The sequence below is a fragment of the Vipera ursinii genome, assembly GCF_947247035.1.
Source record: "Vipera ursinii genome assembly, chromosome: 2".
In the NCBI taxonomy this organism is placed as follows: domain Eukaryota; kingdom Metazoa; phylum Chordata; class Lepidosauria; order Squamata; family Viperidae; genus Vipera; species Vipera ursinii.
This window is the reverse complement of record NC_139513.1, coordinates 10181708-10198676: the sequence shown is the minus strand read 5'-3', so window position 1 is coordinate 10198676 and position 16969 is coordinate 10181708. Positions and strand designations below refer to the sequence as shown.

Sequence of the window (16969 nt, the reverse complement as noted above, 5' to 3'; positions counted from 1 at the left end):
GACAAAGTAGACCAAAACCTACTTCTTGGTAAGCTAGAAAAATGTGGATAGACAGCATCACCACTAGATGGATTTGTTAACTGGCTGACAAACCACACTCAATGAGTAGTCCTTAATGGTACCACATCTACATGGAGGGAAGTAAGCAGTGGGGTATCACAGTTTCATCTTAGGCCCAGTACTCTTCAATATTTTCATCAATGAGATAAAGGAATAGAAGGGGAAATTGTCAAATTTGCACATCACACTAAACTGGTAGGAATAGCCAAAAACCCAAAAGACAAGCTCAGGATCCAAAAAGATCTTGACAATGTTGAACAATGAGCCCTATCCAACAAAGTGAAATTTAATGTGGAGAAAAGCAAAGTTTTACATTTAGGCGGGAAAAACCAAAGGTATAAGTACAGATTAGATGAGACCTGGCTCAAAAACAGTAACTGTGAGGGGACCTTGGAGTCCTAGTGGACAATCACTTGAATATGAGCCAGCAGCGTGCAGTAGCAGCTAAAAAAGCTAATACAATCCTGGATTGTATAAAGAGAGGCATAGAATCAAGATCGCGCATAGTATTAGTACTGCTTTATAAAACCCCAGTAAGACCACACCTGGAATACTGCAACCAATTTTAGTCACCATATTACAAAAAAGATGTTGAGACCTTGGAAAAAATTCAGAGAAGAGCAACTAAGATGATCAAAGACCTGGAGACTAAAGCAAGAATGTCTGCAGGACTTGGGTTTGAGTAATCTAAAGAAAAGAAGAAAGGGGTGACATGATAGCAGTATTCCAGTATTTGAGGGGCTGCCAGAAAGAAGAGGGGGGTCAAACTATTCTCCAAAGCACCAGAGGGCATGACAAGAAACAATGGTTGGAAACTGACCAAACAGAGAAGCAACCTGGAATTAAGGAGAAACTTCCTAACAGTGAAGACAACCAGTGGAACAGCTTGCCTTCAGATATTATGGGCGCTCCATCACTGGAGGTTTTTAAGAAGACACTGGACAGTCACTTGTCTGAAATGGTATAGGCTCTCCTGCTTGAGCAGGGGGCTGGACTAGAAGACTTCCAAGGTCCCTTTCAGCTCTAATCTATTCTATTCTAAATATTACTTTATAAAGTCTTAGTAAGGCCACACCTGGAACACTGCATTCTGTTCTGGTCACCACATTACAAAAAAGATTACAAATTGAAAGATTAAAAAGGTCAAGTATAAAAAGTGAAGAGGGGCACATAACTAAGGCAGAATATCAGCCTGAGCCTGCAAAGATGGAAGTCAGGAAAGCTAAAGCTCAAAATGAACTAAGGCTTGCGACCAAAGTCAAAAATAACATTAAAAAAGCTTCTTCCAAAATGTCAAAAACAAGAAAAAAGTTGACAAGGTGACAAGCAACAGGGAGAAAGCAGAACTATTTAATTGGTTTTTTGCATCTGTCGTGAAAAAGCATCTTTGCTCCTCCTGAAGGTTTTCCTCCCATATTTCACAGATTTATATGGCTTCTCCTGTGTGGATATTATCAGAATTAAGATAATGGCCCCGAGAAACGGTCTTTCCACATTCCACGCATTTATGAGGCTTTTCCCCTGTGGGTTTTTTTATGGAAGTTAAGAGAACTGTTTGTAGTGAAAGCCTTACCACACTCCACACATTTATAAGGCTTCTCCCGTGTGGATCCTACTATGGTAAGTAAGTTGACAGTTCTTAGTAAAGCTCTTTCCACATTCTATGCATTTATGTGGCTTCTCTGCTGTGTGGATCATTTTATGGGAATTCAGATAATTACTGCTAATAAAGCCCTTTCCACATTCTATGCATTTATAAGGCTTCTCCCCTTTGTGAGTTCTTTTATGGATGTTAAGAGAACTGTTTCTAATAAAAGCCTTACCACACTCCATGCATTTATAAGGCTTCTCCCCTGTATGGATCCTACTATGGTAAATAAGTTGACAGTTCTTAATAAAGCTCTTTCCACATTCTATACATTTACGTGGCTTCTCCCCTGTATGGATCTTTTTATGGAAAACAAGATCACTGCTCTTAGAGAATCTTTTTCCACATTCCATGCATTTATAAGGCTTTTCCCCTGTGTGGATCCGTTTATGGACAGAGACGAATTTTCACAGAAGCTCTTTCCACACACTGCACTCATATGGCTTCTGCCCTGTATGGATCCAGTAATGGGAAGTAAGAGAATTACTATAAGTGAAACTCTTTCCACACTCCATACATTTATAGGGCTTCTCTCTTGTGTGGCTCCTTTTGTGTGAATTAAGGTGACTGCCCTATTTTTCTACTTGCATTTTTACGTGCTTTTGAACTGACCACTACGGTGGGAAGGTAACAGCGTTCCGTGCGCCTTTGGCGTCTAGTCATGCCGGCCACATGACCACGGAGACGTCCTTGGACAAGCGCTGGCTCTTCGGCTATGAAGCGGAGATGAGCACCGGCCCCTAGAGTCGGAAACGACTAGCACACATGTGCGGAGGAACCTTTACCTTTACTTTTACTGGTCTAGTGGATATATTCATCATTACTTGAAATGATTTGGGAACCTGCATCACTTAACTATTGACATCTATATCACTTTCAGGCCCATTAATGCACTTCATCTCCACTTGTTCTCATTTTTGCCATAGAACCTCCTACTTATCTAAAAGAATAAGGACCGAGCGTTCACTTTCTTATTTGGATCATATCGAAGTATGTCTAGTATTTATAAAGATTATTATCCAAGTAGACCCTTGCATGAGATTTTAGATTACTATTCCTGTTCAGGCTCCTCCCACCCTGAATTGATAAGGCTACTTACTAAAGAAAACACTATAGCTGAAGCTGTTTCCAAATTCCATGCAGTTGTAATGTTTTTCCCAAGGGTGGATCCTTTTATAGGAAGTAAGGGAAACATTATCACTGAAACACTTTGCACACTCCAAGGCATTTATGTGGTTTATCCCAAGTAGACTATCTTATGGGAAGTAAGTTGATCTCTGAGATTAAAGGTCTTTCTACACTCCATGCATTTATGTGGCTACTCTCCTTTGTGGATCTTACTATAGGGACTAAGGTAACCGTTCCAAGTAAAGGTTTTTCCACACTCCATGCATTTAAATGGCTTCTCCCATGTGGATCCTTTTGTGCAAAGTAAGTTCACTTTTATCAGGAAAGATATTTCCACACTCCATACATTCGTGTGGTTTCTCCTCTATATGGGTCATCTTATAGGAAATAAGATGAAATCTTTGAGTAAAGGTCTTTTCTCACTCCATGCATTAACATCTTATGGGAAGTAAGTTGACCTCTTAGGTTAAAGGTCTTTCCACACTCCATGCATTTATGCGGCTTCTCTTGTGTGTCTCATGGGAAATAAGATGACTTCTTTGAGTAAAGATCCTCCAACACTCCATGCATTTAAATGGCTTCTCTCGTGTGACTCCTTTGACGGGCAGTAAGATCACTGTTCCAACTAAAGGTTTTTTCACACTCCATGCATTTAAATGGCGCCTCCCCTGTGTGGATCCTTTTGTGCAAAGTAAGTGGACTGGTGTCACCAAAGATCTTCCCACATTCCATGCACCTGTATAGTTTCTCCCCTGTGTGGGCCTTATGGGGAAAAGGACTACTGTTATAAATGCAATTCATGCCTTTAAAAGAATTTCCTCTGTTTGGATCCTTTTATGGATTGCAAGTTGACCCCTCTTGGAAAAGTTCTTCTACCATGTGTGCCTGATCTTATGGGAAATAAGATGTGTTCTTTGAGTAAAGGTCTTCCCAAATTCCATACATTTATATGATTTCTCTCCTGTGTGAATCCTGATGGATAGTAAGATCATTCCAACTAAAGGTCTTTCCACACTCGATGCATTTAAATGGCTTCCACCTTGTGTGGATCTTGTTATGGGAAGAAATATGAGTGCTCCGAGCAAAGGTCATTCCACACTCCATGCATTTAAGTGGCTTAACCCGTGTGGATCTTATTATGTGAATAAAGATGAATGCTTTGTGCAAATGTCTTTCCACACACCATGCATTTAAATGGCTTTTCCCGTGTGGATCCTTTTATGGGCAGTAAAATGACTGTTTGAAATAAAGGTCTTTCCACACTCCATGCATTTAAATGGCTTATCCCCTGTGTGGATCTTATTATGGGAATAAAGATGAGCGCTTTGCACAAAGGTCTTTCCACATGCCTTGCATTTAAATGGCTTCTCCCCTGTGTGGATCCTTTTGTGCACAGTAAGTTGACTGGTATCAGCAAACGTCTTTCCACAGTCCATGCATTTAAATGGCTTCTCCCCTGTGTGGATTCTTTGATGGATAGTAAGATAATTGTTCCGACGAAATGTCTTTCCACACTCCATGCATTTAAATGGCTTCTCCCCTGTGTGGATCCTTTGATGGGCAGTAAGTCGACTGCTATCAGCAAAGGTCTTTCCACACTCCATGCATTTAAATTGCTTTTCCCCTGTGTGGATCCTTTTATGGGTAGTAAGATGACTGTTCCAAATAAAAGCCTTTCCACACTCCATGCATTTAAATGGCTTCTCCCCTGTGTGGATCTTCTTATGGGAAGAAAAATGAGTACTCTGGGCAAAGGTTTTTCCACACTCCATGCATTTAAATGGCCTCTCCCCTGTGTGGACTCTTGAATGGGCAGTAAGATGACTGTTCAGAATAAAGGTCTTTCCACACTTGATGCATTTAAATAGCTTCTCCCCTGTGTGGATCTTATGGGAAGAAAGATGAGCGCTTTGTGCAAAAGTCTTTCCACATGCCTTGCATTTAAATGGCTTCTCCCCTGTGTGGATCCTTTTGTGCACAGTAAGTTGACTGCTACCAGCAAAGGTCTTCCCACACTCCATGCATTTAAATGGCTTCCCTCCTGTGTGGACTCTTGAATGGGCAGTAAGATGACTGTTCAAAATAAAGGTCTTTCCACACTCAATGCACCTATACAGTTTCTCCCCTGTGTGGATCATTTGATGGTAAGTAAGGGAAGACTTTCGACAGAAGAGTTTTCCACAGTCAACACATTTGTATGGCCTCTCCCCTGTGTGAATCCTTTTATGGATAATAAGTTGCCTCTTTTTTCTAAAACGATTTCCCCATTCAAAGCATTTATAACGCTTCTCTTCTGTGTTAATCCCCTTTTGAGATGTAAGGGAATTATTTCCAAGAGAAAGAGTGAAAGTCCCATTGTATTTTTCCCCACTGTGTCTACTTACAGCATCTTCGCCTTTGTTTTGGATTGGACAATGTTCATTTACATGCAATTTAGCTTTGATTAACTTTACGCTTTTCCCAATGCATTTCTTCCGTATTGTCTCTTGATGGAGAAGATCTTGTATTGAAGCATGAATGGTTGATGAATTCTCTTGATTCCAATTATTCAACTGGTTTCTCTCATAATGTTGTTCTTCCATTTGTACTGTACGTTTCTTTATTCTTTCTTCATGGTGGATCACTTGGAATGGCTCCTCAGAATCTTTATTCTCCTGCCCATTATTGCCTCCAAATGAAAAGAGAAATGAAAATGATAACAAGGTTAGGGGAAAAGATCAAACTGTAGAAAGTCAAGTGAATTACCTTCTAATTTTTTGCGAAATTGCAATATACAGATAATCCTCGAGCTATGAATGTAATAGAGCCTGCTGGTTACATCTGTACCTCAAGGATTTGTTAAGTGGATCCCATTCTATGAGTGAGCCCCTATGCCTACTCCACCCATACATTCGTAAAATGCCTTCAGTTTTCTAAGGAGCAGGTTGCTTCTCTTTGCTCAGTGGGTAATTACTGCTAAAGTGAAGAGCAGCAAGAATGCTTGCAACAAGAGCAGGAAGAATGCTGCTCTTTCATTTTGGCCAATGAGGCTTTAGGAAGATGCAATGAGACAAGCTGCTAAAACCTCGACTATTTCTTTTCCCTCGTTCATCCTGACAATTAAAGGGCACAAAGTCTAAAACACATAGTGTCATGGCTGACATTCTGCAAGCCAAGTATTGCAAGCTGAAAGCCTGACATTATCAATTGGGGAAGGGAAGAGAGGATTAAAATGTAAGGAGGAAGCAGGGGAAATTCAATGGTGGAAAAAGTAAGGTTCTACATTTAGGCAAGAAAAACCCAATGTACAGGTATAGTACAGGGGGTACCTTGCTCAATAGTAGTAACTGTGAGAGGGATCTCGGAGTCCTAGTGGACAATCACTTAAATATGAGCCAGCAGTGTACTGCAGCTGCAGTTGACCTCCAAGATCCCTTCCAACTTTACCATTATGATTATGAGGCATTAGAAGCATCAGCCAATCCAACCATCTGAATACAGAACTAGAAATCCTGCGAACTGGAGGTCCGTTCCCCAAACAAAATCTAAACACCTAATTGGATATTAACTTATAACAAGGGAATGGCCGGGAAAAAGGGAAAGTTAAATGCATCTTTTGCATGCGAAAATACCAGATCCAGCTTCGCTGCTCTTGTAACCACTTTGACCTGAATAAAATACTTTTCTGGCTAAACAAAGGGCTGGGGGGGTGTTTCTGGAGCAGCAAGTTGGGAAGGGCGACACACAGCTTCTCTTACAAGTTTAGAAGGACCAAAGCTTTCTTTTTCATTTATTTATTTTTCTTCTTTTTTTCTTATTGCTTGCATTACTCTGTCTTCTCTCTGCGAGATACTGGATTTAGCCTATAGTTGGCTGCTTTTACAGTTTGGATTTAAGCCTAAGATAGTTGGCTGGAAGAATGAGTGCACCAAACCTTATTAGACTTATGAAAAAGACCTCCTCTGCACCATCTGTGGGAACACCTAGTCCATGGGTAGGCAACCATGGTTCTTTTATGACTCATGCTGGCTCAGGATTTCTGGGAGTTGAAGTCGAGTTGCCTATCCCTGACCTAATCCAACAACCCAGGGATCTATTAAAACAATGTTGCAGCATGAAAAAATAAGCACCGCTCAAAATGAGATGCAAACTACATTAAAATCGATTCAGGAATTAATACAAAAAAATCATGAAGAGGCAAAAAGTACATCTGATAAACTAAGTGAAGAAATTTTGGATGTAAAAACACAATTTGAAGTTCATCATCAAATGTTGCTTAAAAATGAACAAAGAATTCAGAAAATGGAAAACAAATCAGAAGATATTGATAAAAAATGGAAATACTACAGCAAGAAAATGAGAAATTAGAACAAGCAAATCAAAACCTTGAAGGAGCGGTGGCGATCCTTGAAATGGAAAAAGCAGAACACTACTTAAGATTTCCAAATATCTCTGAAGACAGAGAAGAAAATATAGCAGTTGTGATAATCAAACTCTTGGGAGAGGCTTTGAAAGCTGACAGAGCAGAGATTGAAAGGAGATAGATACAAGTATTCCAAATGAATTCAAGCTATGCAAGGAGACTTAAACTATCCAGAGAAGTGCACGTGAGATTCATAAAGAAAACAACACGAGATGAAATATTGAGGAAAATTTGAAAGGAACCATTACAATATAAGAATAAAGAAATTGTGGTTTTAAAGCAGATACCTAAGAGAGTAAGAGATGCTCGAAGATATTACCACTGATGACAAAGCTGATTCCAAAAGGCATAAACTTTAGATGGTTAATGCCAGAAGGGATTTTAATCAACTGGAATAGTACAAGATACCGATTGGATTCAATCTGGAAAGCAGAAGATTTTGAGGGAAAAAACCAGAGCATTCCTAGATGAAGGAGTACAACATTGACAAGAGGAGAAAAAAACCAGAAACAAGTGGAAGAGACATCTGAAGAAGCAACTACATAATCAGGAGAACAGAGAGAGAAATTTGAGCAAGAGAATGAAGGAGTGGCTAGAGAACAGAGGATCACGACATCCACTAGGCCTAAATATAAATAACTGAAATGGAAAAAGAAAACAGAATTTTTTCAGTGAATATAAATGGACTAAGCTCCCCATCAAAAAGAAGTATTTTTTAAGGAAACTGCAGAAATTAAATATACACATGGTTTGTTTGCAAGAGACACATAAAAAAACAATTTTATAAGGTTTTGGAATACCCCCAAATTGGGAAACTTCATCATGCATCATTGTAACATAATAATAACAACATAAAAACAACAATAATAATAAAGTTGGAAGGGACCTTGGAGGACATCTAGTCCAATCCCCTGCTCAGGCAGGAAACCCAATACCATTTCGGACAAATGGCTGTCCAGTCTCTTCTTAAAAACTTCCAGTGTTGGAGCATTCACAGCTTCTGGAGGCAAGTTGTTCACTGGTTAATTGTTCTAACTGTGAGGAAGTTTTGCCTTAGTTCTAGGTTGCTTCTCTCCTTGATTAGTTTCCATCCATTGTCCTCCCTTTGGGCACTTTGGAGAGTCCCTCCTCTTTGTGAGCCCCTGAGATATTGGAACACTGCTATCAGGTCACCCCTCATCCTTCTCATTAAACTAGACATACCCAGTTCTAACAACAGTTCCTTATATGTTTTAGCCTCCAATCCCCTAATCATCTTTGTTGTTCTTCTCTGTAGTCTTTCTAGAGTGTCAACATATTTTTTACATCGTGATAACCAAAACTGGATGCAGTACTCCAAGTGTGGCCTTACCAAGGCATTGTAAAGTGGTATTAATACTTCATGTGATCTTGATTCTATCCCTGTTAATGCAGCCAGAAAAGATTAACAAACAAAGCCTATATTTGATTTTACACATCATAACGGCAGCAAGAATAATATTTGCACAATATTGAAAAAATAAAGGAATACCACCAGAGGAAGAAATAATTAAAAAAATACTAGAATGCGCAGAGATGGACAGATTGACTAAGAGTTTGAAACAAAAAGAAGAAACAGAATATTACCAAACCTGGAACTTATTTTATCAATGGCTAGAGGAAAGATTGAGGGATTAGGAATTAAATATGTATTAGCATTTTTAAACCCAGACAGCAGGATGGTTGAAAAACAATTATATGTATGTAAGAAAAAAATCAATAAAATCTTATTTAAAAAAACTCGCAAAGTTTGAAGGTCTGATTGAACTTTTTTTTTAACCCCACAAACTTCTGTTTCCCTGCATGCGGCAACGGAGAAATGCAACTAAGCTGGAAAGCAGGTTAGTGAAGGAATGCTTTGGGGAAGAGATGGGAGCTGGCTGGTGGTGCGCCAAGCTCTCCAGCTCTGCGCCGGTAGAGAAACACAACGAAACTGAAAAGCAGGCTAGCGAATGCTTTGGAGAAGCAAGGGGAGCTGGGCATTGGCACACCAAGCTCTCCAGCTCCATGGCAGCGGAGAAATACAACGGAGCTGTGGCAAGTAAACCCCCAACTGCTCCACGTGCTGAAACGGGCCTGTCTCTCTCCGCTAATTGCCCAAGGCCACTGGAGGGCAAAGCTGCCATCTACTGAAATGGGGCGCCATTCCAGCTTTGATGTGGAAAGGGCAGCCAGGCACAGGTGCTGCAGGCAGGATACCTGGTAGCTTCGGCACCCTCCCTGACCCTCCGGGGCTCTGCCTGCTGCTTGGGTGGCTGTGTGGATAGAGTTGCGAAGGGGGACAGGTGGTCGAAACTGGCACCCCAGGGACGATGCAGACTTCAGAGCTGCTGCAAATGAAACGGCAAACGGGGACCAGGAAGTGTGAGGAGGCGCTGTGCAGGACCAAAGCTGCAGATGGAGACAGCCTCCAGCAGACACATGATCTGAGGGGCAGGGTGGCAGGAATCCAAAAAAGCACCTCCAGCAGCGGATTCTCAGCAGAGGCAGAATAATTTTTCCGTAACTCCCTCCTGGCTTTCAAACAGCGGAAGGGGACTGCCTCTCTCCCACCCATACTCTGTAGTATGGCACTCCACCTCAGGGAGGAGTGAAAGGGAAGAAGCAGGTGGGCAGCTGGGTCATTGAATGGACAGGGAGAGGTCACCAGTGGGGAGTGGCCTGGTTGTGGGGGCCCTGAGGTACGCAGGTATAGGACGCATGGGGCACCTCTCCCACCACCTGCCTCACCTCATCTCATGATGGTGCCATGCACTCTACTGTCCCATTGCAGCTGTGAACAACCAGATGGTAGGGCAGAGTGGGTGGGGTCTTAACTAGGGCTTATTTTGGCATAGTTTATATTCGGCGCATGGATAAAATCAAGATAATGCTTATTTTCGGGGAAACAAGTCACTTTTCAGTTAAGGCAGGCATGTCAAACTGCCAGCCTGCGGGCCAGATACATCACGACGAAACTGCGCCCCCTCCATTGCCGGCAATGGGGAAAAAGTCACAAGACGTCATGTAACGTTGCGAGTTTGACATGCCTGAGTTAAGGAATAATCAGGGGAAACAGTCAAGGAGATATTAGGAGATAACATAAGATTTATTGGAGTGGGTTAATTTCAGCATAGACCTGTGAGAACTGAAACAATTTTGTAATAAATCCTTTTTTTCTATCCAAAGTATTTTCCCTTTACTATTCATTTTCTCTTGCCAAAATCACATAGTTGTAGAGTAAAATACAGTGGTCCTGCTATTAGTGCTTACAAGCAAGTCCCAAAATTGCGAATATTGCAGCACCACGGCAGTCGTTTGCCTGTATGAGCGACCGCAGAGGCTCTGCAACATTCACGCTGGTTATTCCCTCCCTCCCCACCTGTACGCCAGGTCTCCCTAGGCACCAGGCCTTCAATACTCACCCCGTGAAGATTGAAATCCTTCACTTTCTTGGCTGCTATAGGTTTTCGGTCCGTTCAGAGAATGAAGGGCTAAATTAATGCAAGATCACGCGAGATCACTGGAGTGACATCTCATGCTACTGATCTTGTGATCTCATATTACTTTAGGCCTCTGTTCTCTGCAACAGAGAATGGAACCAAAGCCAGGGACGCTTCCACTTGCCTCCGGAAGTTGGATTGGGACATCGGAGGCATTTTTCAGGCCACTGCCACCCGGTTCTGAGCCAGGGGACACTTACCCCTTCCCCCTCAGCCTGGATCAGGGCATCGGAGGCCTTTTCCAAGCTGCTGCCGCCCAGATCTCAGGCCAGGGGAATGCTTCTGTGGCCCTCCACTGGCCCAATCTGGGTGCCAGAGGCCTTTTCCAGGCCGCTGCTGCCTGGATCTGGAGAAGGCCTCTGGTGCCCACATTAGGCTACTGGAAAGACATGGACGCATCCCCCGGCCTCAGAGCCAGAGAGCAAGAGGAACTGTGGAAGAGAGGAGATGGATCTTTTCAAGGTGAGTCCTGCATGGCAGGAAGGGAGAGGGAAGCATGAGGTATCTTAGTGTGTTGAGGAGGCCTTGGGGACCTGTTCTGTCACTAGGTCCTCTATGGCCTTCCCCACCTTGACATACCTTATGTTCACTTAACAATCCACATGCGTCTTAATGAGCAAGGGAGTGATCTTGTTCGACGTATGAGATTCCCATGAGTTTTCGAGTGGAACGGGCCGGCTCCATTACATTCGTAACTGGAGGACTACCTGTACTGGTTAGATTTATTTTTTATTTTAATTCCATTTATATCCCGCCCTTCTCCGAAGACTCAGGGCGGCTTACAAGCTTAGCAGACTCAGGATAGAAATGAAAAGGAACAAAAGTTATTAACCCAAGAACCTGAAGAAATGACAACCCTTTCTAGGACAGGTAAGAAAAAGCATCTGGACTCAAAAAGCTGATATTGGTGTTATGTAGCTGAGCATCTCCTCAAGCCAAGAAGTTAAACTATCATTGATAGATTGAAATAGAAATGGAAAAATTCAGCAGATGAGAAGTGGCAGAGGAACCATCTAAAGAACCATAGACCTCTTTCCTTTTAGCTGTCCCAAAGATCTTATAAGAGGAGCTCTGGTGGCGCCGTGCCAGGAGTTCAATCCTGACCGGCTTGACTCAGCATTCCATTCTTCTGAGTTCGGTAAAACGAGGACCCAGGTTGTTGGGGGCAATATGCTGACATTCTCCACAACTCAGAGAGTATGGTAAAGCACTGTGGAGTGTAAATCTAAGTGCTATTGCTATTCCTTCCCTGGAGTAAGAGAAAGCCAGATATTTTTCCTTCTCCTTCCCAGGAGAGGAGTTGGGGATTATTAATAAGAAATAGCTAATGGTAACTAACTACAAACTTTCTGAAACTCTCTAATTAATGAGTAGCAAATCCTTACCCAGAGAGGCCACGTTTGTATGATTTTCCAGCATGACTTCATTATGTAGTATTTTTTGGTCAGGATCCAGCTGAGACCATTCTTCCTTGGAGAAATACACAGCCACCTCCTCAAAGGATACAAGGTCACCCTGAACAAGGAATAAGGAACAGAACATCCCAAGGAGGATTCTCAAGATCTGGTCCATTGTTCACAAAATCCCAAAGTAAAGTTATGTACCAAATTAAATGGCAGTAAAGGGAGGATTCCAAGGTTTATGTGAGAAAATAAAAAACCTTGACTGAAGAACTATTTGGGCAAGTTTTATCAAGTTGATTGATTCTGCAGAACGTTCAATGCTTTTCAGTAAACTAATTCTACTACTGGCTCAATGGATCTGTCTGACTGTCTATAATCTATCAATCTAATAGCCTGAGTCCCAAAAGTGGTTTTTCAAGAGGTAACTGAACTTTCTTGTTTTTGTTTGAAGATGTTTTGCTTTTCATCCAAGAAGCTTCTTCAGGACTGAAGAAGATTGTTGAATGAGAAGCAAAACGTCTTCAAAAATGGGGCAGGGGGAATGGAAGGAGAGTGTGGTCTGCACACCATTTCTCTTCTTGAAGGAAAGGGAGAATACAAATCTAACAAATTAATGTCCATAACTTACTTGATTTGGAGGTTCAACCACTGTTTCAGTTCCATCATAAACACATGAAAAACCCATCCTTTGCTTCTCTGTGAGGGATACAGAATTTTAAAATGCATCATAATTAACAAAATAGGAGGTATTCTACAGAAGGGAAGAGATAGAAAAGGTAAGGTAGCTGGGACCTCTCTGGATTATGGGAGGACCTTCGCTTTACCTGAGGTGTCCTCTTCCTGAGATATCCTCCTGAGAACCAGCTCCTGAGGGGGATTTGATGGATTCCTCTTTCCCTCAGGATCTCTGATCTCCACAATGAAATAGGAGGAAGGAGAAAGAATAATTAATCGACATCGCACAACACAAAGTGGATTCTTGTTCTCTGAACACAACCTGAAAGTCCCGCCAATATCCATCAATGAGACTGAGGGAAAAATGAATGGAATAACGTCCTACAAAACTGGTGGGACATCTCCACATACTATGAACACCAGAGATGTCTGCGAAGGAGAAATAAAGAATTCAAAGAAAATCTTTATTCCATTCTGGGTTCTCTAGATGAAGGTCTCTCACCTGCAACTCGACCTGTTCTTTCTTCTCCTCCACCTGGCTCAAGAGGAAACCTTCAGCCAGGGTGATGGCCTGGGAGCTAGTCTCTGCTCCACACTCCCGCACCCAGCTCTCCATCTCTGGAGGTAGGATAGCCAGGAGCTGCTCCAGAACAACCAGGTCCAGCATCTGGGCTTTGGTGTGTTTTTCTGGTCTCAGCCATCGCCTACAGAAGTTGTGGATTTGGTTGCAAAGTCCTCGGGGACCCTCAGCCTTCTGGTATTGGATGCTCCTGAAGTTCCAGAGCTGAATGTCTGAATGGATGGTTTCCCTCTGTACGATCTTCTGCCCAGTTCTTAAACAGTCTTCCCCACAGCTTCCAAGCTGAATGGCAGAAGGGCCTTTTCCAATTCCCTCACTTGCTAAAAGTTGTATCTCCATTCTTTTTCTGTTCTGTAACACAACTCCAAATGGGTTCAAGGAATCTTGTGGATCTCCAAATGCTTTTTATTCATAGGATTCTTCCTCTAGCCTCAGGACTGACCATAGTACGTCATTCAGCCCTCTTTAGCCAAAAGACAATTTTGAAGATATACAAATGGCTTGCAGGTTCCATTTCTGAGATGGAAAGAAATTCCAAGAATTAGAAAGTGTGGACTTTACCAGTGAAACAACACGTGAAGATGCTGTCCCGTCCAATTCTCCTCCTAAAACAAGCTGAACTGTGGAAAATCTGACCCTAGTTTAATCTTTGCTCTCCAGAGGTCGTTTCCCGCTTTGCGACCCACATTACTCTCCTTTGCTCCTCCCCCACCGCCTGGCCCCTGCATGGGAAAGGGCAGCAGGGGAACATGGGATCCCGGACTCCCACCCGAGGGAAGAGTTGGCCCGCCGCCACTCACGGAACTCGGGAGTCTCGTCGAGATGCGCGTCCCGAAAAGGCTTCCCGGCAACCCCTGGGCTTCCAGCAAAGGCCACGCCCCAGCCTCTCAGCGAAGGGAGGGGGAAGAACAGAAAGAGAAACCTCTTGGGAGAAAGTTTCCTTGTGCCAGAGGAGGAGCCCTGCGCATGCTCAGGGCGCCCCCTGGTGGACTCTGCGCGATGTGCCAGGATTCCCCGAAAGGGCGGGAAAGAGAAAATGCTTCTGAGCGAAAGGGTAGGCATGATGGGCTTGGGAGTAGGAGAAAGGCCCCTCTTGGGCTCGCTGAAAAAAAAAGAAGTATCTAAAAACCAGTCCCCAAATGGAGAAAAAGCTCAAACTGATATTTCAGAAATTTTACCTCACAACGAGGCTGCTTGGTGGAGGAAGAGGGGGCAAATGGGTCTCCTCTGTGACTGGAAAAAAGTGGAATTGCAAAAAGGAAGAAAAGAAAATACGAGAAAAGGAATGTGAATCTAAGATATCATGAATGGGGAAATAAAAACATTTTTAAACAAGGATGGAGTTGAGAATTCACCTCAGGAAATGAGACTAGGAAGCTTAAGACCTTTGGCGAAGGGAAGGGGGATCTCATTAGGTCATGAATAAAGGGGGGGGGGAATGAAAAAGCGAAATAAAAGCTGAAAACTGAAGGATCAGGTGAAAGAATATATGTGCAGATGAAGCCCTGGAGATCAGAGGAAGGGTCATACGACGAGATAGGACCCAGGTGTGGTTGTGGTGGACATGAGAGTGAGGAAGATGAATTCTGAGAAGAAACATTTACTATTAAATTCTTAAACAGCTTTTTCTTTAAAAGCTTTTTTCCCTTTCTGCTCACTGAGGGCTTTGCAGACAAGCATGCTAATAGTTGATGTTAAATAGCGGGTTCTTTGGTGCAGGAATGAAGATGAGGTAACTGAGTACAAGGAAACTCATATTTTATTTCATGCAGAATCTATACTGAGTTGTGTTGGGAGTCTCCCGATACTCCCATGTTACACCTCTGCTCCGTGAGCTGCATTGGCTCCCAGTTGTCTTCCGGGTGAGATTCAAGGTACTGGTAATGGTGTTCAAGGCCCTACATGGCATGGGTCTGGAGTACCTCAGGGATCACCTGCTGATGGCATCAACTTCCCTCCGCCCTGTGCGTTCCCACAAAGAGGGCCTCCTCAGGGTGCCACCGGTCAGAGAATGTCGTCTGGTGGCCCCCAGGGGGAGGTCCTTCTCTGTGGGCACCCCGGATTTATGGAATCGGTTGCCGGTCGAGCTCCGGATGGCGCCCGACCTTCGCTCCTTCCGACGCGATCTGAAGACTCACTTATTTGAACAAGCCAGCCTGGCCTGATGGGGGATGGGTTGGGATTTTACTGTTGTTTTTAATATATCTATTTATTGTTTTAGCTTGGGCATTGCTCCTTGGTGGAGCAGTGGGCTAATGCCTCCTTAAGTAACACCAGCTGCCTGCAATTAGTGCAGGTTCGCATCCCACCAGGCTCAAGGTTGACTCAGCCTTCCATCCTTCCAAGGTAGGTAAAATGAGGACCCAGATTGTTGGGGGCAATTAAGCTGACTTTGTAATAATGCCGCTTGGTGTGTGTGTGAAAACCCTAACAAGCAGGCATATACATAGAATGAAGGCTACTGCTAAGCTTGTAAGCCGCCCTGAGTCTTCGGAGAAGGGCGGGATATAAATGGAATTAAAATAAAAATAAATAAATAAATAATTGTGTTTAATTCTTTTTTTAACTTTTGTATCTTTGTATTTTTATATGTTTGCCCTGTTCACCGCCCTGAGTCCTTCGGGAGAAGGGCGGTATATAAATAAAATTATTATTATTATTATTATTATTATTATTATTATTATTATTATTATTATTATTATTATTATTATTATTATTACTGGTAAATGGCTGCAACTAGCCGCAATATATAGTCTAGCCCCTAGGCGGCAGCCAGCAGGTTTGAAGCAACCATTGCCGCCTAGGGATAGCCAATTATAGCGCTGGAGACCTGTAGTCTGGATTGTTGGAGAGCCATTAGCTGCTCCAGCAACCCACGTGGTATTACTATGAGCCCAGTACATAACACCCCTCCCCTCTTAGACCAGACAATAGTAACACAAATTAGCCTCAAAGCAATTATCAAGACCCATTATCAAAACACACTAAAATAAAGTAATAGAAAAAAAACAAACCATATAGGTTACAACGTCTGAATGAATAGGCTTCAAGGATAGCCATTTAGCCAGTTATAACATAGCACTAGTTTCTGTAGTATAGTGGTAAACAGCAATACAACAATATTATAGCTCTTTATTTTACAATGTAATCAGCGAGATATGAAGGAGGCTTGTGTGCCCTAGTGGAACATCTCAGAGGTCCATTCACTTTGTGGTCTACCAGCTTACCCAGTGGGCTGGGTAGACTTGTGTCCCTCTGTCCTCCTGAGTCAAGGGGATTAGATGTTCTCTGGCTGGCCTCTCCAGGATGGCCCACCCCAGAGTCAGACTGATCAGCAGAGTAGGCGCAGCAATTGCTGAAGTTCGGATGGCTTGCTCCTTCAGGGGATCCATGTTGCATTCCAGGACTCCCCACTTCTCCCTCTGGTTCCACCTCAGTTATGAAGGAAAAGTCCAGAGAGTCCATGTGAGGGCTGGCTTGGCCGCAAGTTTGAGGACCTTGGGAGGGACTTATGATGTAGTCCTCACTTAGTGGCCGTTCTGGAAACCGTTTTCTGAGCTGATCAATGTGTCG

General features: G+C 43.0%; 1 protein-coding gene across 1 annotated transcript; it reads right to left on the bottom strand.

Moving 5' to 3' along the window:
* Positions 1 to 1396: 1396 nt before the first annotated feature.
* Positions 1397 to 14235, bottom strand: LOC310633799 (uncharacterized protein). Its single transcript, XM_083351684.1, has 6 exons — positions 14197 to 14235; positions 13319 to 13912; positions 12966 to 13053; positions 12770 to 12837; positions 12124 to 12253; positions 1397 to 5504 (listed from the first exon to the last, which is right to left on the bottom strand). Exons 2-6 carry the CDS (start codon positions 13733 to 13735, stop codon positions 4027 to 4029), a joined length of 2181 nt encoding a protein of 726 aa, XP_083207810.1. The 5' UTR covers positions 13736 to 13912; positions 14197 to 14235; the 3' UTR covers positions 1397 to 4026.
* Positions 14236 to 16969: the final 2734 nt, after the last annotated feature.

What these genes read in the sequence shown, in the direction of transcription:
- LOC310633799 (XM_083351684.1), bottom strand. Translation starts at nt 13,735, where the DNA reads ATGGAGATACAACTTTTAGCAAGTGAGGGAATTGGAAAAGGCCCTTCT. An exon ending in AAGAACAGGTCGAGTTGCAG is followed by an intron (nt 13,054 to 13,318) that starts GTGAGAGACCTT and finishes TTCATTGTGGAG; the next exon opens with ATCAGAGATCCTGAGGGAAA. An exon ending in TCAGGAAGAGGACACCTCAG is followed by an intron (nt 12,838 to 12,965) that starts GTAAAGCGAAGG and finishes TATCCCTCACAG; the next exon opens with AGAAGCAAAGGATGGGTTTT.